The sequence below is a fragment of the Myotis myotis genome, unplaced genomic scaffold (genome assembly GCF_014108235.1).
Source record: "Myotis myotis isolate mMyoMyo1 unplaced genomic scaffold, mMyoMyo1.p scaffold_m19_p_2, whole genome shotgun sequence".
Taxonomy (NCBI): domain Eukaryota; kingdom Metazoa; phylum Chordata; class Mammalia; order Chiroptera; family Vespertilionidae; genus Myotis; species Myotis myotis.
The window spans coordinates 56,608,926-56,634,005 of NW_023416324.1; the positions used below are offsets into that span (position 1 = coordinate 56,608,926).

At 41.1% G+C, this 25,080-nt stretch overlaps 1 protein-coding gene across 2 annotated transcripts in view; it reads left to right on the forward strand.

Moving 5' to 3' along the window:
- Positions 1-2,849: 2,849 nt before the first annotated feature.
- Positions 2,850-25,080, forward strand: part of PTGFR (prostaglandin F receptor) — a 42,643-nt gene continuing 20,412 nt past the window's right edge. The window contains exons 1-2 of one of the 2 annotated variants that reach the window (XM_036351379.1): positions 2,850-3,156; positions 4,542-5,411. In XM_036351379.1, the coding sequence (XP_036207272.1) occupies positions 4,614-5,411 (798 nt within the window). In that variant the 5' untranslated portion in view covers positions 2,850-3,156; positions 4,542-4,613. The other variant, XM_036351380.1, reaches the window with a different exon arrangement.

A 25,080-nucleotide genomic window follows, 5' to 3' on the forward strand; every position in this document is an offset into this window, starting at 1 on the left:
TCAAAGCACTGAATTAACTTAATTTCATAACAAGCCCACGAGGTGGGTATTATTCTTTTATGCACTGTTGAAATGAGAAAACCAAGGCATAAAAGATTTCAGTAATTTCCTAAGGTTACGAAACTAGTTGTAAGTGGAGGATCTTGGCTATGAACTTGGCCAGTCTGGTCTTGGAGCTTATACTTAGATCAGTCTGACTGCAAGATGTATGGAACGATTCTCCCTCATGGCCCGCAGAAGGAACCAACCCTGCCAACACCTTGTTTTTGAACTTCTAGTCTCCAGACTGTAAAAAAAATTATTGTTTAATCCACCCAGTTCATGGTCCTTTGTTTCAGCTGTCCTTACACCCAGCAGTAGATACATGGGTGTTTATTTTATATTATAGTTTACGACTTCTAAATGTGTCACAAGTTACTTTTTATGTACCAAATGTTTACATAATAAAAATAAAAAGACAAAAGGAGTTATTATTTTCATTACTACCAAACCAAACATTAATAGCATGTTTCCGCTATTAATCTTTATGGCGAATTCAGGCAAAGCTTTTCTTGACATTTTTATTAAAACTATAAAAATCAACTTCCAACAGTCCCTTTGATTTTTATATGGTTCTTATTTCAACCTTAGTGTCACATCTTCTGAGCAAAGCGTCCTATATCTCCTGAAGGAGGGTGATTGCCACGCACACACCCGTCATGGTATGCTATCTTCTTGGATAGCATAGGAATCCTGGACATATGCAATCACATGGAAATTTTGAGCATGCATGCATGCCCCAAGTTAAGGGCCTTCCTCTGGCCCAGAAGCCATGCAGAGCTGGGGCTAGTATGCTTTGTTCACACAGCTGTACCCCTGCCTCCTAGAAACAGTGCCTGACACAACGTAGGTGCTCAAGAAATTGGAAAGTATAAATGAATAGCTCAATGTGAGTGTCCACTTCTCAGAAGTAACAATACCAACTACTGCTTTTCAGAAGACTTTATCAGCCTTCTCCCAACATCTATTCACTACTGACCTGTTTATTTCCCTCATTTGCTGATTCACTAGCTCTTCTCCCTAACCTGAGCACTTGTGTGTGTGTGTGTATATGTGTGTGTGTGTGTGTGTATTTTTCTTTTAAGAATATTTAGTTGTTTAATTTCCCATATTACTACTAATGGTAACATATTCTTTCTATATTGAGGAGAAGAGGTGTAAGTGCTTTAGAATCTTTTACTGATATTCAGATTAAATGTATCTTGACTAAGGAATGGATTCTAAAAGTGGAACTCCAAGAATACATGCAAAATAAATATCCATTTTTTTAAAAATAGGATTTATCTAGTACTTTAAAAACCAAATCAATATTTTAAGTATATTACATAATGAATGTTATGATTTGACATTGCCCGAATAATATTTTTTTCTTTTTTACTCAGGAGATAGAGCCTCTGATGTTAGTGAAGTGTCCCAGAGAGAGATATTGAACTATAATACTGGAATGCTGATTGTAACATTGATGAATTCAAACAACATTTGATAAGTGGCCAAGCATAGTCCTAGGTGAGGATGGAGAGAGGAATAAGATCTCTGCAGAAATTTGGTTCAGTGGGGGAGACAAAGTAAACAGATAATTGCAATGTAAAATGATTAAGTGCTATTAATCATTAAAAGAAAGAATAGTGCTCTATGCCATTCACATTTTTTACTGTGGTTTATTACATAGTCTTTTCTTTTTTGGATACTAGCCATCTAGATATAATATTTCTCTACTAACCAAAATATTTGATTAATCAAATTGTCTAATTCCCTGACCATACACAAGGAATGATTTATTTTACAAGTTATAATCATATCATTAAAAAAACCCACACCTCAATATCTATCACAGAGGAGAACTGTGCGGTTGTTCTTTTATACAGTTAATGGCTAATTTATGTTATTTTGCATAAGCATTTTATAATCCTTTTCGATTTCCAGGAATTTAGAGGCCCCTTCTGGTTTTAGAATGGAGAAAAGAGGGTTTATTTCCATTTGGCACTGGTTTTTGCTGTAGGTGGTGGCAAAACTGTACTAAAATAAAATGAGCAAAGGTCAGTGATAGATGCCCACAGTGTTTAGCTGGAAAATGCTGCCTAGTTAACAGGTATGGGTCAAAATGATATTAGCAAAAGGCAGTTATAGAATTAAAATGGCTCCAATTGTAATTTCTAATGAAGTAGTGGATATTTCTTTACTTGATCATAAAATGATCCCCACAATATTTGCTAGGTTCACATCTCTTTGGGTAAACATATCACTAGAAATTATTTTTAAATAATTAACATGTTACTAATCCCTTATCTGCAGGTGCCCTTTAAGAATACCTCGCACCCCTTCCTCTTCTCACATTACTTAGTAGCTTGAAAGGCAGTCCAGCCTTCTAAGTGACAGTGAACCTAAGCAGTGACTGTTTCCATTCACAACATGTGGCTTGAATCCCTCCTGTTTTTAACTCCCTGAGGCTATCAGCCACAAAGCCCTTCCTCAAATACACCATCACCGTCTCCATCTTTCTACCTGGTTTCTTTACCCTATCCGAGCTGGATGTGGGATGAGTTCCGTCTGCCAACTACAAGCTGACAGTCCAACACGCTGCCATGACAGCTGTTGGTAAGCTGTGTTCACCTCTCCCGATTCCTAGTTTGCAGCCTTAGCGATGGCGCCTGGAGCTTGAAAATGAGTTTGTAACTAAACTTTTCGCCAAGCGGTCAGGCAACGAGAGAGCAGCTCTGATGCTGCGGGAGTGGTGGTGGTGGGGGGCAGAGCACCCGAGCGCGATGCCCTCATCTCCGTCTCTCTTAGTCGGTCTCTGGGCTCACGGAAAAGGGGCGGAGAGGAGAGAGAAGAGAAAGGGGCGGAGGTCACCCTCTTCCTCCATCCCTCCCAGGCTGCGAGCGCCGCTAGGTGCTGAGGATCCCAGGAAACGAGCACCACCGGCAGGTTCCGCCCAGGGGGAGCGGACGGCGGGGCCAGCAGGGAGACTTAGCCCGAGCCCGAGCCCGAGCCGGGAGCGAGCGGGAGCGCAGTGCTGCGCCCGGGAACCCGTGGCGAAGGGCGGCGGGCGCGCGATGGCGCACGGAGCGGTGCGCTCTTCTGCTCCGCCGTGAGCCCTGCCGGCGACCGGGATGCAAGGTAACCACCCTCCAGCCCCTGGATTCCCAAGCGTTGGCATCCGGATGCTCAGCGCGACTGAGGTTTAGCCACCCCACGCCCGGGCGCCCAGGAGGGCACCTCAGCCTGCGCGTGGCAACAAGTTTGGACCAGATGCCCAAGGTGGGGAGACCCCTAGAGAGAAAGGTGCTCGGGCCGATCTGTCCCAATTCTCAGCTGCGGCTTGAGGACTAGGTAGACAAGATCTCAGAAGAGGGAAAAGGGCAAGAAAGAGGTCCCCTTCGCGCCTGTGTTTCCCTGCCCCCGGCACTGAGTCCGGCACCCCGGCCAGCGCGGGCCTTTGGTGCCCCTAGCCCCTCGGGGTGGGAGGAAACCCGGCCTTTGGCGCCTCCCGGGAATAGGAGGAAAACCGGCCCGCCGGTATTTGAGCAATTGCAAAAAGTTTCTGCAGTTAGGAGGTTTGGGAAGGATGTTGCAAACAGACACATGGGGGCGGCGGGGTGGTAATGTGAGAAAGGCGGGCGGTGAGTAAGATTTGAAGGAGGCGGCCGTCCGCGGGCAGCCTGGGCAGACCACTCGGGCGGGTCCCCGGGAAGGCTGGTTCCAGCATTCTCAGCCTCCGGGAAAGCTGCTCGCGAAAGGCCAATCGGACTACCCTGGGGCGGGGTGGGTCTGGTCGTGGGTGGGTATCGGGGGTCTGTGACTCAGGCCTCAAGTCAATGAGCAGAGAGCGACAATAAATCGCATTGGATGTTGCTACTCTTCAGCTGTAGCTTAATCAACATCATCTGGGCAGATGTGCTCATAGCACAACTCGCCTCCCTTCCTAGGATTTCTGCACAGGTGGTAGCTGGACCAGAAAGCCTTCCTAGAGACTCACTGCTCTGCCTTCCTTGGCTCGCTGATGCGTGTGGTGAGCTGTTATTTGATCTCAATCAAATAGTTTTAGAACATACTGAGGAAAGCCCCATGTAACACCAGTGACCTTGCTGCCTCCTCCCAAGGTTTGGAGAAGCTTGTTTTGTCTACCTGACAAACAGGTAGGTTATCTAAGGAATAATCTGCAGTTTGGGGACAAAGCCCATTTGGGCAAAAAAAGCAGAAACTTTAAAAGGTCATCTAGCTATTTGCATAGACTCTTAGGCCTTTTACCACTTGATTGGGTTTAAACCTCATCTTGTTAGTGACTTTGCAAACCCATAAAGAGGTTAATCAAGGGAGCTCACTTTCGGCAGCTTCTTTTCCTTGAAAATGAAAACATGGGACCCCAGACCTTCAGGATGACGCAACCTCGCTTATGATAGGTCAGATGCATCTGATTCCTACCCCAAGATTGGGGCCCTTCGGACTTAAATGTCGGAGGAGCAGTTCTGCAGGGCGATCATTCCTCTGTCTTTATGCTACAGATGCCGGGACTACAAGCCTGCACTCTTCTCAGAGGGAGATGACTTGAGCAGCCCGCGTTTATCTCCACAACAATGTCCATGAACAATTCCAAACAGCCAGTGTCTCCTGCAGCTGGGCTCCTTTCAAATACAACTTGCCAGACGGAAAACAGGCTTTCTGTCTTTTTTTCAATAATCTTCATGACGGTGGGGATCTTATCCAACAGCCTTGCCATTGCTATACTCATGAAGGCCTATCAGAGGTTTAGACAGAAGTCCAAGGCATCGTTTCTGCTCTTGGCTAGTGGCCTGGTGATCACAGACTTCTTCGGCCACCTCGTCAACGGAACGATAGCAGTGTTTGTTTATGCTTCTGATAAAGACTGGATCCGCTTTGACCAATCAAACATCCTGTGCAGTATTTTTGGTATCTCCATGGTATTTTCTGGCCTGTGCCCGCTTTTTCTGGGCAGTGTGATGGCCATTGAGCGATGTATCGGAGTCACCAAGCCAATATTTCATTCCACAAAAATCACATCCAAGCACGTGAAAGTGATGCTGAGCGGGGTGTGCTTGTTTGCCGTTTTCATAGCTTTGCTGCCCATCCTTGGGCATCGAGACTATCAAATTCAAGCATCGAGGACCTGGTGTTTCTACAAAACAGAACATATCCAAGACTGGGAAGATAGGTTTTACCTTCTCCTTTTTTCTTTTCTGGGGCTCTTAGCCCTTGGGGTTTCATTCTTGTGCAACGCCATCACAGGAGTTACACTTTTAAGAGTGAAATTTAAAAGTCAGCAGCACAGACAAGGCAGGTCTCATCATTTTGAAATGATCATCCAGCTGCTGGCCATCATGTGTGTCTCCTGCATCTGCTGGAGCCCGTTTCTGGTAAGAGCCGAAGCTGAACCTTTTGACAAGTTTTGCTCTCTTCTGTTTTTCCATGTTCAAAACAAGATTTGCTGCCTTTTGCAAAATTATTAGTCTTGGTGGGTAGCGCTATTCAGTCTTTTAAATGCTGGGGTTTGTGCCTACTTAAAACGTATGTCAGCACTCGGCGCTGGCTGTGAATGGAGCTGTTTATGAAACACGTGCTCAGTTCCCCACAAGTCCTGAGTTGAAAGCAATGTCTTGTTAAGTAATTCTAAGTGTATACTTGCAGGGCAGTATAAAGTCATTTGAACAGAAGTAACGCAGTTTTAATGTACTGAATATGATTAGTTTCTAAAATGTGAAAAAAATGACCAACTATAAAATACAATACTGGAGTGGACTCTAGTAAGTCTTGGTGGGAAATCACACAGAATTTTAATTTATAGAAAAGGCATATTAGCTACTGGGTTCTTCTAAACATGCAATGACCAGCTCTCAGCTTGCCAGTAGTGGTGATGAGTTGAGATAGTTGGATAGTTCAGGTGAACTATAAGCATAGATCAGGTGAAGAAATCACTAGTTCATAAAGCCAGTAGTGCAGGGAGAGATATGATTGGCAGGAGAGCTAGGGATTCCTCCCTTAGCATTCATTCTTTAAAAAAAAAAAAATTAGCCAAAAGCTGTGTTTAACAGCTTGATGTTTTTAGAAATGAAGGCTAAGATTAAGGAGTGGGCAACACATATAAGTCATTTATATTATTTTGCAAGTAGAAGAAAACATAAATATGTTTGATAAGTGCGACCTTAATGTCCTTCAACATTTTCTTTTACGAGAGGAAGAGTTACATGCCATGAAAGAAAAAAATCCACCTGTACGTAGCTACTGATGGCAGCAAAGATTGTTTACATTCGTTTTTCTGTACCAGCGGGGAAATAGGCTAGTATCCAGAGACAGTGATACAGGTGATATACAGGTAGAGGTGAGGCAAAGGATAAGACAAAGGTAGACATAACACAAAGGGCATGGTCATACCTTGCATGGTAGTATGAAGGTGTTTGTTACTCATGCAGTTTTCCTAAGGCTCCAGCAGGTCCATTGCCCAAGAACTGTTGCCAGTGTTGTTTAATAAACAATCCCTGATGCACAGAAAAGTTTGTGAGAGCTGCTGACACAGACAGATCCTGTGACACCTAACTTTGTTTTACAGAAGGATTTCAACTTTTTGAATATTTTTTATTTCTATTCACATTATTTTCTCATAATTTGAATTTAGCCTGTTGAATAGTATTTTTTTTTTATGATGTTCCTGAATCTGTCCTAGGAAACCAGCCAAGGTGAGGCTAAACTGGGTCTGTCAGTGGTAAGTCAAAATTTTGAGGCCTGCTTGTTGTCAATTTCGGAGGCCTTAAGGGAACCCAAGCAGGGATCTGATCTGTGCTCATGGTCATGGTATAGTTACTTGAATCTTAGCAGCAGAGAACAGTTCTGTCAACCCTTGGAATCACTGCAGTGTTCATTCCTGAAGAGCTTAATTTATGCTATTTGACCAAGGAAATTTCCTTAGAATAATGCTTTTTTCCCCTTAATTTTGAAATACAGTGTGCTTTTCAAAATAAAAAGTGAGTTTGAGTAGAACTGAAATTGATTTGGGGGTTGGAAAGGGAATACCAAGAAGGTGAGAAAAGAGGTAGTTAAAAATATTTAAAGACTTTTTTTTTTTTTTTAAAGTAAGGTCCTAATTCTGGAGAAAACCTTAAAAAGTGAAATAGTGAACTCAGAGAGAGACAGATAATATGGACACCTGAGGTAATCATTGATATTTTAGTTTTTATTTGTTCTGTGTCACCTTTAAAATTATGCTTAGTTCTGGCTCTGATTTTGATAAAGCGGAGTGATAGGTTAACTATTGTAAGACTATGGAAGGTAGCAAATTTCATTTTTGCCATGGATAGTTTGAATTTATGTTCTTCTCTCATGTCTTTTCCTGAATTCTTGGTTTCCTTCACTATTAACATGGATATTACTATTTAACTCGTATTTTGAATATATTTCCTAGTGGAAACAATTTTCATGAAACATTTTCTGAGGTCAACATTGTATTTAACTATGAATTATTGACACACCTGTGACACCAAGGTATCAATACTTCTAAAATGCTTTGTATTATGGAAGTTATTTCTGTGTTAGATGCCCAGTAGGTATACCACAGAAACTGCTTGGTGGATTGATATTGTATTTCAAGCATTCTTTGCATTCCTCGTTTCTCTTGTGCAGATTTGGGTCTTCCTGGCAAGCTCAGGCTAAAGGGCTTATACATTTAGTGGTTTTGGATATAAGTGCTTTGGGCATTAGGTTAAGGCCATTCAGGCAGCTCTAAATCGAACCCTAACAAAAACTCAGGCTTGGGAATGCCAAAATAACACCCAACATGAATATCTCTCAGTTGAAACATTTCTCTTTATTTTTTTCTTTAAATGCCTAGGAGGAGTTGCATAGCTGTTAATGACTGAGCCATCATTCCCCACCCTGTATTTTAAAAGCTTCTTAAGTTTTACAAATACCTCTGAAACCAGATTCCCATACATGTACTATAATGATACCTTCTAGGCCAGTGCTCTAATTTACAACACTGCCTTCTGTCTTAATGGATAAGTAGGAATTGTGGGATTTGTAATTTGAATGAATATCTCTACACACTCCTCCACCTCTGTTCACTGACACTTTCAAGCTGGAAACTGGACTGAAGGTACAGGTACACACACCAAGAGGAGCAATGTAGGTGATAGAATCCTTGTTTAATAGGACTTCTTGCATCAAAACATATCAATAGTGGCATGATTTTTAAAATGATTTAAATTTGTAACTGATGACAAAGGGGATACTTTATTAATTTTGATGACTGAGTTTAACCAATACAAAGGCAAGACGGTCATGATGTTTGTTTGAATTCTCTCTCTCTCTCTCTCTCTCTCTCTTGAAAAGGCTTTATTTTTCTTGATTAGTTTTAGGTTTACTGTAAAATAAGTGGAAAGAGTTCACATTTACCTTCTAACCCCCAGTCATCCTTATTATTAACATCTTGCATTGGTGACATACACTTGTTACCATTGATGAGTCAGTACTGAATACATTGTATTGATTTAAGTCTCTAGTTTACATTAGGGTTTTCTGTTAATATTTTACATTGTGTGGCTTTTGAAAAATATATTTTAACCTATTTCCACCATTATGTGCCCTAAAAATCCCCTGTGGTGTTTTTCTTTTTAATTTAATGTGTCACTTTTCCTAAGGGAAAAATATATGTGTGTGTTTTGTCAGGATTGAGATCAGTAGTACAATCATAATATTAGTTTAAAATATAAATTGTTAATGACTTTTTAATTTTTATAATATCTGGGTTTTATAATTTTAAACATGGTTAACACATATGAATTATCTTAATTATAATCCCAACTGAAAAATACAGGAAAGCACAATAAGCATTTATTAGCTGATAATTCCATTTAGTAATACGTTGATACAAAAATCTTTCAGAGTCAAATGGTAATGATAAAATTGTGTTGTGTGCATACTAGGTGAATCATTTTCCCTAATAAATAACTCTTGAAGACATTTTTCAATGTTTCTTAAGTGAGGGGAAAAAGACATTTACTACTGCTATCAAGTAACATTTCCTTAATATTCTTTGTTTCTGTTTTTATACAGGTAATGATTCTTTTAAAAGTTTTGTTTCTAGAATATATAACTCTAAAAGGAATTTATTATTATTGCTATGTTTATTTCACCAGTTTGGTAGAGCAATAAATACTTGTTGACTGGCTGACTGTAACCTAAGTAGTACGAATGTCAAGAGATTGCAAATGATTGACCAGAATGTGGATTCTGAGTTTTGTAGGTAGCAGTTAATAAAGCAAATACTGAAACCAAATGGTAGTTTTTCATCTGTTCCCTAAGTTAGCAACTATAGACTTCTGACACTATTAAACTTCTTTTACCTTCTTTTCTGGGATAAAGGGTCATTTTGAATTGGGTAAAGAGGTATAAAGTGTATGAAGAACCAAATGGTTTCTCTTGTAGGTGAGTTTACCTAAGAAATATGTTCTCCTGCATATGTAGAGTTTGAATATGATTTTTCCAAGAGTTTATGTTAGTATTTCTAGTCAATGTAGTCAAACATTTGGTCACTAAGATGTTTGTCAATACAAATCAAAGACTTGGGCGGTTAATTGAACTTTGACTGAATTACTAAAGGCATTGGCCACATAATGACCAGGTCTGAGAGGGGTAATGGCAAATGATGGAGCCAAGCAACGTCATAGCACATCTTGACTCAGAGTGAAGATTGTTTTCTTTGAAAGGCAGGCCCTCATTTTCGTATTTAAGAACTGTGTCATGGAAATCTGTGTAGTGTCTGTGCATTTGCCACTACATCAAAAGAGATGATGAATTGATGTACACATTTAAGTATAAAGCCAATGTGAAAATGTATACATATGCACATACATAACATGTACATGTACAAGTTATTTACCCAGTTAAAAAAATTAATTGACCAATCAACCCACCATTGGATCTAAATGTCCCCAAAGAAAGGACTGCTAATGGATTTCATTCTGAAGTTAAAAACAAAATGGATTCTTTCGTACTTTTATGTCAGAACTTGGAAAGTATGTCTTTTTGATTTATTCTTCGACTGCTGCTGATTTTAGAGGCAGTACTGTCATACCTTGTTTCAGTGGGTTTCCTTTGGAAGTGGCATGTGCTCCCATGCTTGGAATTTGGAAGCAGCCATGATGTTGTCTGGATAAAGGACTGATGATGCCATTTGGGTTCTATTCTAGAAAATTCTTAAACAACCTAGACCCTTAGAACTCAAAATACATATCAAGAAGAAAAAGTCTATTTTAGAACTATATTAGCATAGTTTACATGATGGGAATTCAGGCTGCTTTTGTGTTTGGGTGGGGCATGGAGTAAGTGGCATGAGGCCAATGACAGTCACTGGCAGAGGACTAGCTCTAGGCCATTTGGGAGCACATTCCTGTCCCTGAGCTTTGGTGTCCTCTTCCTTACTCCTCTCTTAAATGCCATCTGCTCTAGCTAGGCTATCTTAAAGTGTACCCTCTCTCTCCTCTCTTCCCTTCCTCTGCTTTATGTCTCTCATAGCACTTAGCAGTTTCTGATAACATAGGCTACCTTTCTTTGACTTCTGCCTATAGGGTTGGAAGCTCCTTGAGGGGAGGGACCTTGTTTATTGCTATATCCTCAGTTCCTGGACCAATGCTCGGCACATCCTTGGGGTCAGTGAGGATTTGTTACATGAATCTCGTGTAAAGGAGGGCTCACTCAGTCCTTGACAGTACTCATCTCCACTTGGGAGCCACTCGCCGATGAGGTCAGGACTTAGTTGGTCAGCCTCGGGGACACTTCTCCTACTTCCAGTTGGAATTCACACTGGAAAGGTCAGAGACGGGCAAATGGGTTCCGAGGTCCCCAGGAGTATTAGCTGGAAATGGAGTTCTGGAGAATCCTGAACATTCAACTGTTTGAATTTGGTGCTGGAATCTAGGAATTTTGCCAGCACCCAGAGGAATTTCATGGATTAACTATGATCATATTATTCTATCATGATAATACTAGAGGCCCGGTGCAGGGATTTGTGCACACTGAAAGGAAATTAATTAGAAGGATTATTTTAGAGACTGGGGAGGGACCGTGCAAGGGTGGCCAGCCTGGGAGGGACCACGGGAGGGCTCCAGAGTGTGTCCAGCCTGTCTCACCCAGTCCCGGTCAGCTGGATCCCAGCAGCAAGCTAACCTACCGGTTGGAGTGTCTGCCCCCTGATGGTCAGTGCACGTCATAGCGACCAGTCGAATGGTCAAATGGTTGGACACTTAGCATATTAGGCTTTTATATATATAGATTACAAGTATTTGTTTACATGTGAATTCCCTCTGTTAGTCTCGGTCCTTGGTGGCTAGGTTCTGCATTAGTGGTTTGTATTCTGGTTTCTACAAACAGTAGGCCATAAACCAATGTTTGTTGCTCTGACTGGTTTGGCTCAGTGGATAGAGCGTCGGCCTGCAGACTGAAGGGTCCCAGGTTCGATTCTGGGCAAGGGCATGTACCTTGGTTGCGGGCATATCCCCAGTAGGGAGTGTGCAGGAGGCAGCTGTTCGATGTTTCTCTCTCATCGAAGTTTCTACTTCTCTAACCCTCTCCCTTCCTCTCTGTAAAAAATCAATAAAATATATTTAAAATAAAACAAGAAAAAAAACACCCAACGTTTGTTGAATGAATAAACTAGGAATCCAGTATCGAATGAGAAGTATTAGACTAGGTTATATGACTTATTCTAAGTTATTTTTGTCCCATCATCTTTAGCACTGCTTTTCTCTGTACATGCACACATTTCTCCTCACAAATGTATTTATTTTTTTATTGGTGTTTTATCTTTGAGGGGATCCTGTCAGGAGACAAAAGGAGAAAATTCCTTTGAGTAAAGATCTACAAATACTGCTCGTTCATTGTCATAAATACAATCTCTATAGAAAGTGTTGATTGTTTTCTATAAAACAGGTTTGCTTACCTCAAGTCTCTACCAGCTGACTCAGTGAACCTATGGCTCATTTGGTATTGCTAATGGTAGGTTTTATATTCACAGAGGATTAATGCTCAGAAAACCCCAACAGGCCTATTGAGTGGACACTGTGGTGCCCCACCCAGACACCCTTTTGGGTGAGTCTTGCTCTTGGACAAAGTGCCCTCCACCAGGGGGAGCTGCCTTCCCCATGGGTGCGCTCTCTTCTCTTTGGTCACTCCGTGTGCAGTAACAGGTGGATATGGGGATACAGAGAACGTACCCCCTTGCCTCGTTTGGGACATTTCAGAGGGTCCTCTCCATGCTTCAGAGCTTGCTGGGGCCTTTTTTGCACCTGCATTGCAGTTTTGCTTCTCTCTCTGCCAAATCCTGCCCCCCTCACTGCTTCACACTCCCCAGAGAACTTTCTACATGAGATCTCTTTTTCAGAGTCTATTTCCTGCAGATTCTTGCTCAGGACAATCTCCCAGAAGTCCACTGTTCACACAGTATCTAAATATGAAGTATAGACTTTATTGCACATAGGTTTACAGTGTGACTTAATAAATTTATTGAGGTACGGATGGGCTTTTGGAATTAAACTCATTTGAGTATATTATTCCCCTTCATGGAGGTATATGGTGTAAGAGTGGCTTCAGCAAAGGCCAATCTATTAAAACAAGACAGTCCTAGGTTGAGAATTTACCCCAAAATCTGTTGCTCCTAATATGCATGGTGGTCTAGAATATTTTGGTATTTAAATTCATTTAATCTTGGAAAAGCATGACTTCCTGTTTTTACGGAGAAAGACTTACAAAAATGCCCAAAGAGGTTGTAGACATTGAGACAGCACTTACAAAACATTACTTGAATGATTCAAGTGTAAATAAAACAGAAACATGTGGATCAAGTTTATACCCTCCTGGATATAAAAATCTTGTCGCTAAATGAGTTTCAGGGTTTTTATTAGTCTCCCAAACATTTGAAGAACAATTCAAGATATTGATATGCCTAAAATTTATTTGCATTACTGGTTTTAACTTTATTTGCTTAGTCTTATCCTTACAGGAGGTATATAAAATGCATTCCATTTATGTTTGCTTTGCAAGGCATTTATAATCACACCCAATTTTACCTGGTATATCAGTGCCATTTATCTATATTTAGAGGGGACTTTTATCTAATAGGAGAAATGTGTCTGTTCTGTGTGCAAATATTACCTTTAAAAACTCGTGTAAATTTGTCATTCCGTCTGTCCTCTCTCCTGGGAATAAGGATGCTGCCACAGAGGAGTGGATACAGCTGTGGCTTTATGCGGAGAGGGAGGTGGCTCTTCTCACTTCTCCTGCTATTGAATCCCCAGATACAATTCAGACTGTAGTGTGGCTGTGGTGTGATGGTGAAGGAGGCAGAGACAGGTTATGTAAGACAATTTATTTTAGCTTTTAGTGCATGGTCTCAATTGAGCCTTCCCTTTAGAATACTACAGTAACTCAAGGGAAGACAAAGGACAGGGTCCCAGCCCCATCACCTCTTTGTTGTGACCTGGAGTCACTCTCAGGCAATTTTGTATATCTGTGAACTTATTATAAGGATAGTACTTTAAAGTAATAACCAAAATAATAATAATTTGACCTTCCTAAAATCTCATAACACAGCCATTGGCACATAGTAAATGCTCAACAAAATCTAAAAATCCTCAAAAAGTCTATTGTTATTGTTGCCACCCACCATCTCAATTAGAAATAGTTATCTGTGTTAGTTTAGATGTTTTCTATTTTTCTCCTCTATTAGGAAGGGTTGGTTGCAGTGGAAAGGAACAGAGGGAGCCCATAGCTTCAGAAAACTTTCTTGGACCTTTTCACTTGAAGTTACTTCACTATCTCACCAGAAGTGAAAATGTCATCCACTCATCTTTCACATGTTATTCAAACTTAAATATACTAATAATTTATGATTATAATAACTTATAAGGTATTTATTTATACATTATTGGAATCCACTTAAAATGAGCAAAAAAAAATGAGATTTATGTATAAGACACTACTCTTGGAGTCATATTTGCAGGGATTTAAATATAAGGTTCTTTCCTCAAAGAACTTATAATTTATTTGGAGTAAAAAACATACCCATTCTAAGAGTTAAGATATTAGCTCATGGAGAGGCAATATAATGTAGTAGTTAAGAGTCTGGGTTCTTCCAGCCAGTGTGGCTCAGTTGATTGAGCATCATCCCATGCCCCAGGAGGTCCAATTCCCTGTCAGGGCACATATCTGGGTTTCAGGCTTGATCCCCAGTAGGGGATATGCAGAAGGCAGCCAATCAACGTTTCTCTCTCATCAATGTTTCTGTCCCTCCCTCTCCCTTCCTCTCTCTGAAATCAGTAAAAACATTTTTTTTTTTTTTTTAAAAAAGAGTTTGGGTTCAAGTCCCATTTCTTCCACTTCCTGGCAACATGACTGTAACCATTCTGTGCCTCAGTCTCCTCATTTGTAAAATAGGTATAGTAATAGTACCTGCCTCACTGGGTTGTTGTGAGGACTAAATGAGTTAATATACGTAATTTGAATAGTACCTGACCTAGAAAGTACCATATGATTCAGTTATTATACTATTACTAGAGGCCCAGTGCATGGATTCGTGCACTGGTAGGGTCTCTTGGCCTGGCCTGCAGGGACTGGGTCAAAACCGGTTCTCCGACATCCCCTGAGGGGTCCCAGATTGTGAGAGGGCGGTTCTCAGGTGACACACCCTGGAATCGGGATCCCTCTTCTCTGGTTCTGGGTGCATCACCTGAGAACCGCTGCTGCCAAGTCACTGCAGCTCAGCAGCTCCTGTGTTTAGCGTCTACCCCCCTGGTGGTTGTTGCGTGTCATAGCTACCAGTCGAACGGTCAGACGGTTGCTTAGGCTTTTATATATATACTAGAGGCCCGGTGCACAAAAATTTGTGCACTCGGTGGGGAGGGGGGGTCCCTCAGCCCGGCCTGTGCCCTCTCGCAGTCTGGAACCCCTCGGGAGATAACGACCTGCTGTCTTAGGCCTGCTCCCAGGTGGCAAAGGGCAGGCCCAATCCCTATGTGCAGCCCCTGGTCGGGCTCAGAGCAGGGCCGATTGGGGAGTTGGGGTGCCACCCCCTGTCATGCACAGAGCAGGGAAGATCGGGAGCTTGTGATGCCACCCTCAGTCACACTCAGGGTAGGGCCGATTGGGGGGTTGGGGCACCATCCCCTGTCACACTCAAGTCAGGGTCGATGGGGAGGTTGAGGCGCCACCCCCTGTCACGCACAGAGCAGGGCCAATCAGGGGGTTGGGGCACTGCCCCCTGTCACTCACAGAGCAGGGCCCATCAGGGGGGTTGGGGCGCCGCCACTGTCACACTCAGGGCAGGGCCGATGGGGAGGTTGTGGCTCTACCCCGTCACACACAGAGCAGGGCCGATCAGGGGGTTGGGGAGCTCCCCCCTATCAGGCACAGAGCAGGGCTGATCAGGGGGTTGGGGCACCTCCGCCTGTCACGAACAGAGCAGGGTGGATAGGGAGGTTGTGGCCCCACCCCCTGTCACACACAGAGCCGCAGGGCGATCAGGGGGTTTGGGCGCTGCCCCTTGTCACGCTGATCCCGGTGCCAGGAGCCCTTGCGGCGGTGCTGGGAGGCATATTACCCTTTTACTACATAGGGTAGAGGCCTGGTGCATGGGTGGGTGCTGGCTGGTTTTCCCTGAAGGGTGTCCTGGATCAGGGTGGGGGTCCCCACTGGGGTGCCTGGCCAGCCTGGGTGAGGGGCTGAGGGCTGTTTGCAGCTGGTCACACATCCTTCAGGGTGGGGGTCCCCACTGGGGTGCCTGGCCAGCCTGGGTGAGGGGATGATGGCTGTTTGCAGCTGGTCACACATCCTTCAGGGTGGGGGTCCCCACTGGGGTGCCTGGCCAGTCTGGGTGAGGGGCTGAGGGCTGTTTTCAGGCTTGGGGTGACTGAAGCTCCCAACTGCTCCTTTTTTTGTTTTTTCTTTTTTATTCTGGGCCAGCTTTAGCTTTGAGGCTTGGCTCCAGCTCTTAGGCCTCTGCTGCTGAAAGTAGGTTTCTGGCCTTTGCTTACAATGTTGTGATCCTGCTGGCTGAAGCCCGGCGGACTAAAGCAGGTTTCTGGGTTTTGTTTAGCTTCTATATTTGTTACATAGTTGCTTAGAGTTGCAGCTCAGAGGCCTGCAGCAGCAGGCAGGGAACGTTGGAATCCTCCGTCACTAAAGCAAGCAAGCCTCATGTTAGTTTCAAGCTGCCTGGCTGCCAGCCGCCATCTTTTCTGGCAGTTAATTTGCATATTGCCCTGATTAGCCAATGGGAAGGGTAGCGGTCGTACACCAATTACCATGTTTCTCTTTTATTAGATAAGATATATATATATATATATATATATATATATATATATATAATTATTGTTGCTGTGACTATTAAATGTTGATGCTGCCAGCCAATAATTTTGTCAACAAGATAATCAAAAGCACTTTTAAATTAGTTATTAAATGAATAATGGGTGCTCTAGTAGGGAGCTTTCACATCCAATTTGGTGCTCCACAAGTAAGTATATGTTTATTTATTTGACAAATATTTATTGAGGACCTACCATGTGCTAGGCAGTGTTTTAGATACTAGAATAACCATCTCTGTGATTTAACTGTTCACAATACCTAGGGCTTTAAATAGCAGTACTTCTAGAAAATGAAAAGAGAGGACATGTGTAGGAAATTGAAATATGAAAATGTTCAATTATATTTTCTGTTAGAATAGCAGGTATTCTGTTGTGAATGTATATGGATGAGATTATTTTTGATTACTTATAAAAGGGAAAACATTCTATAGTACATCATTTAGAAGGAAAAATTACTGGAAATAAATTTGATCCTAAGTTAAATAATGTAAACTGTAAAAACCAAAAAGAAAAGAGATGTTTTATACATTTCCTAGAGATATAAAAATCAATGAATAAGAAACTCTTTAGTATTTGAGACAGGCTTGAACAAGATTAGAATACAGTAGGTTGTAATAAGTTAATATTAAAGACTAGGAGAATTTTCTAATAAAATGAAACATGAGCTTCATTAAATCATATCATGAAAAATTAATAATTCAAATTAGTATTTTATACAGCCGTTTGATAACTAAAGTGACTCTGGATTAGAAGAGAAATAAATGGTGAAATGGAACATTACAAAAATCACCAACTCTTTCTAAGAATTTAGGTTAGGAAAGTGTTAGAGAGGGCTGAATATAAGGAAGAAAATCATTGTGAACATTAATAATACTGTATCAATGAATAAAATTTAAAAATTATGTATGCTTTAATTTACTTGTTCATTTAATTTATTCTTTCAGCAGACCTTTGCTGACAAAAAGCTGGGTGTCTCTCCAGGTGAAATTAAATCAGAGAGACAGAAACCTGACCTGGGAAAATAATCCTGAGGCAAATTCTAACAATAATACTTTCTAGCTCCTTTATTTTACCCACCATCTTTGAACTCTTTGCTCCAACCACCAACTCTTACACATACCCTTCTTTTCTTTCTTTCCACTTTTAATATAGAATAAAAATAACTATTGTATTTTTCTGTCCTTGCCTGGGAGCAAGGCAGAGGGTTAATTGCTTTAGTGATAGTGGAGGAATCTTTGGGCCCAAAGGTACATCGATAAATCTTAAATAATAGTGTTGCTGTAGCAGCAGCAGCAACAGTAGTTATTGTTATTACCTTGATTAGATATTCCCTTATTTTGCTTCTTGCATTTATATTCATGGCGGCAGAAGACCAGAAAGCAAGGAAAATAAAAACCACATGAATGATAGTGAGACAATGCAGGAGAGGAGGGAGAAGCAGGGAGCAGGCTATGCAGGCAGCAGAAAGCTGGCCTACAGGTGGAAGCGGGGAGAGAGGCACTTGCATGTTTTCAGAAACCCATTGGAAAGATTAGCCATCCCTTTTTTCCCCATAGACCTATTCTCTTTATTGAGGAATATTAAATTCTGTGTATTATATTTCCTCAAACTACTTTTAACAACACAATGTTTTCTTTATAACATCTTATAGTAAAAATAAAATACAGTGAACTATAAATTAAAATTTAAAAAATCTTTCAAAGCACACTAGCAACAGATAACCACTATTAGCATTCTGGGTGCATCCTTTTCCTCATTCAAGAAGGAAAAATTATTAGTTTAATTTCTTTGATTACTAGAGTAGTTAAACTTTCTATTCTTTTATTACTGGGTATTATCTTCTTCTGTGAAAGTGTGGGAATATGTAATTGATTTTCAAGTACTGCCTGGGTAACAATGAACAGATAATATCCTATATAATAAAACCCTAATATGCAAATTGACTGAACAGCAGAACGACTGGTCATTATGATGCACACTGACCACTAGGGGGCAGATGCTCAACGCAGGAGCTGCCCCTTGGTGGTCAGTGTGCTCCCACAGGGGGAGTGCCGCTTAGGCAGAAGCCGGGCTCACAGCTGGAGAGCGCAGTGGCAGTGGCAGGAGCCTCTCCCGCCTCTGCTTCAGGCGGGCGGGCGGTAAGGAGTGAGGGGTCCTGGACTGCAAGAGCTCCAGACTTCACAGTGAGCCCGGCTTCTGGCTGAGCTGCATTCCCCCGAGGGGTCCTGGACTGCAAAAGAGCACAGGCTGGGATGAGGGGCACCCCCTTCCCCTCGCCGAGTGCATAAATTTTGTGCATCAAGTCTCTACTTCAAATATAAAAGCAATTGTTTCCCTAGGCTCAAGGTTAGCCTTTTCATTTAGTATTTTAATTTATAAAAGTAGTGAATTTAATCAATAATTTCTTTTGTGGTTACTGCTTTCTGTTTCATGTTAAGAGATACTTTTCTCAGGCTAAGGTGATACCAGTATTCATCTTTTTTATCTTATAGCACTTTTGCCCTTTCGTTTTTTGTGTTCATGGTGTTAATACATTTATAGTTTATTTTGGTTTAGTTTGCAAGTTAACAATATGAATTTTCTTTTGAATGGTTAACTAGTTGTCTCAAAATTACTTATTGAATGATCTTTCTGCAACTGTTTTAAATGTCTACCTTTATTATATCTGAAATTCTTAAATGTGTTTGGATCTTTCTGGACCTTGTATTACATCTTATTGAGCTATCTTTATGTACAACTGCCATCTTCTTCAGATTTTATTGAGACTTGTGGTCAGTGTATCAATTACAATGTAGAGTGTTCCCATTTGTTATCATTATCTAACTGCCCTATTATCAAAGTCATGCTTTGAATAATAATTCAGCAGTTTTTTCATAACAGTGTATAAAAAAGCATTGACTTGCCACCTTTATTTTATTTATTTTTATTGTGACAAAATTCACATTACAATTTTACTATTTTAACCACTTTAAAGGGTATGATTCAGTTTCAATTAGCATATTCACAATGTTGTGCAACCATCACCACTATCTTCTCCAGAATATTTTTATCTCCCCAGAAGAAAATCCCGTACCCATTAAACAGTCATTCTCCATTTCCCACTCTCTACTAACATTTTGTATAACATTTTGCATTTACAGAGCATTGTATAGTTTAATAATTTAATGATTTCTTATACTAACTTATAAATCTTACTGTTTTCAAATTAGTTAACTTCTTATCAGATTTTGTAAATATTTTATGGGATTTTGAAAAGAATCCACATTCTCTCTTTTTTTTAAAGTTACAAAGTTCAAACCATAGCTATTAAACCAAGAATATTTTATAGGGTCCCATTTCCTTATTTTTAACTATCGTGTCAAATAATGAGGACTTAGAATTTCATTCCATTTGTGTTTTCTCAGTTTATATATTTATTTCTAATAGGTTTCAATGGTTTTGGATTTCAATGTAATGTCATCAGAGGTAAAAAATTCATGTCTGTTCTATCTTTGTTGTGAATGTACTCCTTTTATAAATATCAGGTAACCTTCCCTCTCCACTTTAAAACATTTTGCCTTGAATTCTTCTTTATCTTACACTGAAGGTAAGTATTATTATTGCAATAATAGCATAGACTTTTTGAGTATTTTGCATTTTCTTGTGCATTTACTGTTATTGGTATTGCCTAAGAAAGTTCTAATGCCATTTCTTTTGTTGTTGTTAATCCTCACCCAAGGATATTTTCCCATTGATTTCTAGGGAGAGTGGGAGAGAGAGGGAAAGACAGGGAACGACATTAATATGAGAGAAACACATCGATTGGTTGTCTCCTGCATGAGCCCTGACCAGGGCCCCGGGCAGGGAGGAGCCTGCAACTAAGATATGACAGTAATCGAACCCTGACCCTTTGGTCTGAAGGTTGATGCTCTATCCACTGAGCCAAACTGGCTAGGGCTCTAATGCCATTCTTATTAATACAATACAGGATCATGATAATATTCAAACTGAATAAGTAGAGCTTTTCTTTGCCACTGTCATGCCCTCAATACCCCTGGGCTTGGTCCCAGATTTCTGATAGTAAAAAAAAATACCATCAGGAGTAAATGTCCTCTATTCTGTTGCCTGCTCTGGTAGCTGCGCATTAGTTCACTAGGGAAATATGAAGTTAAACCAGTAGGGAGTCAGAGAATTGAAGACCATGGCTATATTTTTAGTTTAGAAAGCAGGTCAGTTCTGCCTCAACCCAGGAAAATTCCAGTGCAGACACCAGCAGACCTCCCCACCTGTGATTGGACTGTCCCTTTCCCAGTTCTGTTCAGGGTTTTAGTTTGGAATTGCCCAAGGCTAGGAAGGAACTTCTGAGAACATTTCTCCGACCTAGCATTTCCTTTGGATCTGCTTCAGTTAGAAATGCGCTTTTGGGGAAAACTGGACTAGAACTGCATATAGGAAGAAAAATGAGAGAATGCCTTCTGACTCTGCATTTCCAAATTGCAGCACAGCAGTAGCAACAGGGATCTCTATCAGCATTCCTGTGCTCATTGCAGCGAACAGAGGATCAGTTCCTGATACAGTTTAACCTCTGCGTGCTTTGTTAATGGCATTTTGTGACTGACAATGCCAATATTTCGCTCATGTACTATTTCCGAACCAAAAAAACGACCTGATATACCAAAGAATTTTTAAAAAATTCGATAGTCTTTATAAACGTTGATGGTATCATGTGGTTTTAAAGCTGTTATATAGTGTGTGGTGATTCTTTTCTCCACTGAAAGTCTAAACACACAGTTAAGGCAGACTGTACCTTATTTCAAGGGAATATAGAGAATTGCTGTTTTCAATCAATAAAATATAGCAAGCAGTTCTAAATGCTTGGCATTTAGAGGAGATCTTTGCCTTTCTCCTTCATCTCTCTAAGCTCATAGCAGGCTGATCTGTGGATACAGATGCTGAAGCCAGCTTGCGAAAAGCTTTCCTGGATGGTGGGAAAGACAGCAGTTTGTCTAGGATTGATTTCCATTGTGTGCTGTTTACCTTCTCCCAATTGCCCACTTTAGGTTTGTGTGTCTAAGGCAAACAGTAGTAATATAAAAGCCAGTCTGCTTACTTAGACAGTTTTAGATTGATGTGGATTTCTACATTGTCTATTTAGCAAGCCATTTTATATTGGGTCGTAAAGATGAATGGATAACCTATTTTACCCATATTGCTGCCCTTGTCTCTAATAACCCCCTTAAGTATGAATTGACAGTAATATGTGACTGCAGCACTGATGCCATCTTTCTCTTGGACTTCTTGGTTTGTATTACACGGTTGCCTAACTCACGTTGAAATCCATTCAACTCACTCAGAGATTATTTATCTAGTAAGCAGCATTAAAGAGACAAAGAAGCTATGAATTAAGAATCGTGCTTCAGGGTGATTTCTGAATGATGCACTGTGTAATCAGGCACCCATCAAAGCCTAGAAACTGATGAGTCCTGAGCTATTTCTCTGTTACCTCCTGTCTCCACATGAACCCAACAATAAGGCCAAAACACTAAAAAAATATTTCAGCTTTAAGGATAAAGGTCAAAATATATATATATTCCTCACCCAAGGATATGTTTCTATTGATTTTTAGAGAGAGAGAGGAAGGGAGCAGGAGAGAAACATTGATGTGAGAAACATTGATCGGTTGCCACCTGTACATGCCTAACTGGGGATTGAATCACAACCCTTCTGTGTCTGGGAGTGACGCTTCAACCAACTGAGCCATACTGGCCAGGAATGGTCAGTATTTTGGAAGACCAGCTGGATTGGTGGGAAACAGTCAGGATCCTTCTTTGTGGTGGGTAGAGGGAGAAACTCAGTCGTAGACCTCCCTACTCAGTGACAGATCTACCCAGCCAGAAGTGGGAAGGGAAGGATGGATGTGCTATCATGACTCTAAGAACAGGTAAAAGTAGTTCCTTAAATAATGCTTTTATAATTAAAATTAGTAAAACAGAACACTCATATATGAATGCTTGTTAAGGTACCATGTATTTTTTTCTTCTAAAATTGCTAGAAGAAAGTCCATTGTTTCATAAGTATAATGCCAATATTGCATGGTTTAGCATGTAGTGTAGTCAAATGTATATGTGACTGGTGGCTAAAAATCATGACTCTAAGAAGAGTACGTTATTGCAGCACATCACACTGATCCAAATTTGACTTTATTAGTTCAGAAAATCTTGATTTGTTTTTATTTAATTTATAATAATTTTACTTAGGACACCTGCTTTGATTATTTTAGTGCACATTTTTATCTCTCTTGATATGGATAAATATATCTACTCTACATATGTAAATGGCTAATATACAAAATGTCCCCTTGGGAGTTCAATTGCTTGCTATTATGTCGCTGACCACCAGGGGGAAGCACAGAACTAAGGAAGGCCTCAGCCAGCAGCCAGAAGGCCCTGATTGGCCCTGATCGCTGGCCAGGCCTAGGGACCCTACTTTTACAGAATTTCATGCATTGGGCTTCTAGTTCTATATAATTATGACAGAGTAAAAGTCACATTCTTCTACTCTATTTCCTGCAGTGCCTGGTATACTACTTGGAAGGTTCAAGGAATATGCAGCTCATTTGTTAGAATCCTTTAATCATAAATGAAATTAGTAATTTAAACAACATTCTCATAGCTATGATATATAAATTGCATATGATATCACATAAGAATTTTATTTTTAAAACTAGAGGCCCAGTGCATGAAAATTCATGCACTGGAGGGGTGTCCCTCAGCCCAGCCTGCCCCCTCTCACAGTCTGGGAGCCCTCAGGGGTGGGAGGCGACCTGGCAATCAGGGGAAGGTAATGCCCCATCATACCTCTGCTGCTGCCACTGCTGGCAGCGCAAGCCTCAGCTGGTCCTGGTTACCTGTGCCTCGGGTGGCCCAGGATGGCTGGGCAGCCGACATCGAGGTTTGCCTGCACCTCGGGCTGGCCCTGGGCGGCTGGGGGGCTGAAGGGACTGGGGGACTCCAGAGGCAGGCCTTGCCACGCGCCTGACACCTCAGCATGGCTGAGGGGACTGGGCACTGCCATCTTGTGGCTGTGGGCACCACCATCTTTGTGATTGTGTGAGGGTCAATTAGCATATTCCATCTTTATTAGATAGGATGTTCTTTTTGAAAGAAAAGAGTAAAGTTTTTGAAATATTACTATAACACTATAATTGAGATGATCATTTTAAATGTGAAGTTCTTGCTTAAAATGTGATTTTAGAGTGTAAGAATCAATCAATTAGTTAAAATTCCCCATCGTCTCCCCCTTCCATTCTCTCTAAAAATCAATGGAAACAATATCCTCAGGTGAGGATTAACAACAAAAGAATTTGCTTCACTTCTTCCTTCCAGAACGTTGACAATGCACTTGGTCACCTACCTTTCTCTGTCCCCTACCTAACTGGGTCCCAATTAATCTGGGCAAAATAAAAAAAAAAAATCAAATTAAAAATAACATGGCAGCTTTGTTAGTTGGTTTTGAGTATTAAAACTAACCTAGATTTTGTGTAGAATTTTTTTTACTCTCTGAAACATGTTTTTTCTCTCCTCTTTGGTCATTAAAAGGTTAAAGCCCCATCTAGGGGAGAAAAGTCCTTGCTGAATGTTGTGCAGGATCAGCGAGGCTTTGATTAAAACCAGAGAGTGACACGAGGAACCAGTTTCAGAATTTTGATTACAACAAAACAAAGTTTTATCTTGAAAATGTGTTCATCTCTCACTGAACAGCTTGTTTATTTTAAACGTCTTGCAAAATCTGATAGTTTTGCCATCAAGACACTACTGTTTGCAGTCAGACCCAGGCATGTTGGCAGCTGGAAGATGCCATTGCCCTTGACTTTTTTAAAACATATATTTTGTTGATTTTTTTACAGAGAGGAGGGGAGAGGGGTATAGAGTTAGAAACATCGATGAGAGAGAAACATCGATCAGCTGCCTCCTGCACACTCCATACTGAGGATGTGCCTGCAACCCAGGTACATGCCCTTGACCGGAATCGAACCTGGGACCCTTCAGTCTGCAGGCCGATGCTCTATCCACTGAGCAAAACTGGTTAGGGCTGCCCTTGACTTTTAAAGAGAGCTGAAGATGTGACCTTAGTGAGAAGTCACTACAAAAAAATAATTAAATCCATAAATATAATATGTTCAGAAATGCTCATTCATTTATTCATTAAATGTTTTTCTCAGTGCCCTCTATGTATCAGATACTGTTCCAGGTGCTAAAACTATGGTGCTGGATGAGACAAGCAGCATACCCTCTTCCAAAGAGGTTACATTCTTCCAGGGGTGGGGCATGGAGGGGGGTTGCCAGGGGTTGGAGCTCTTTGGAGAGAGAGAGATAATAAACAACAGGATGTTTTCAAATAGTGGAAAGTCCTGTTACTGAGGTTGGATGGTCAAGGAAGGCCTCCTCATGAAGATAGCCCTGGATGACAAAAGGAGCCGGCTATGGGAAGATATGTGGGCAGGGTGGGGAGGCAGAGGGAACAACCAGCACAAAAACCAGTGCTGGGGCCCTGGCCAGGTAGCTCAGTGGTTTAGAGCATCATCCTGATATGCCAATGTTTTGGGTTTGATCTCCAGTTAGGGCACATATAAGAATCAAAAATGAATGCATTAATAAGTGAACAACAAATTGATCTCTCTCTCTCTCTCAAATAAATTTTT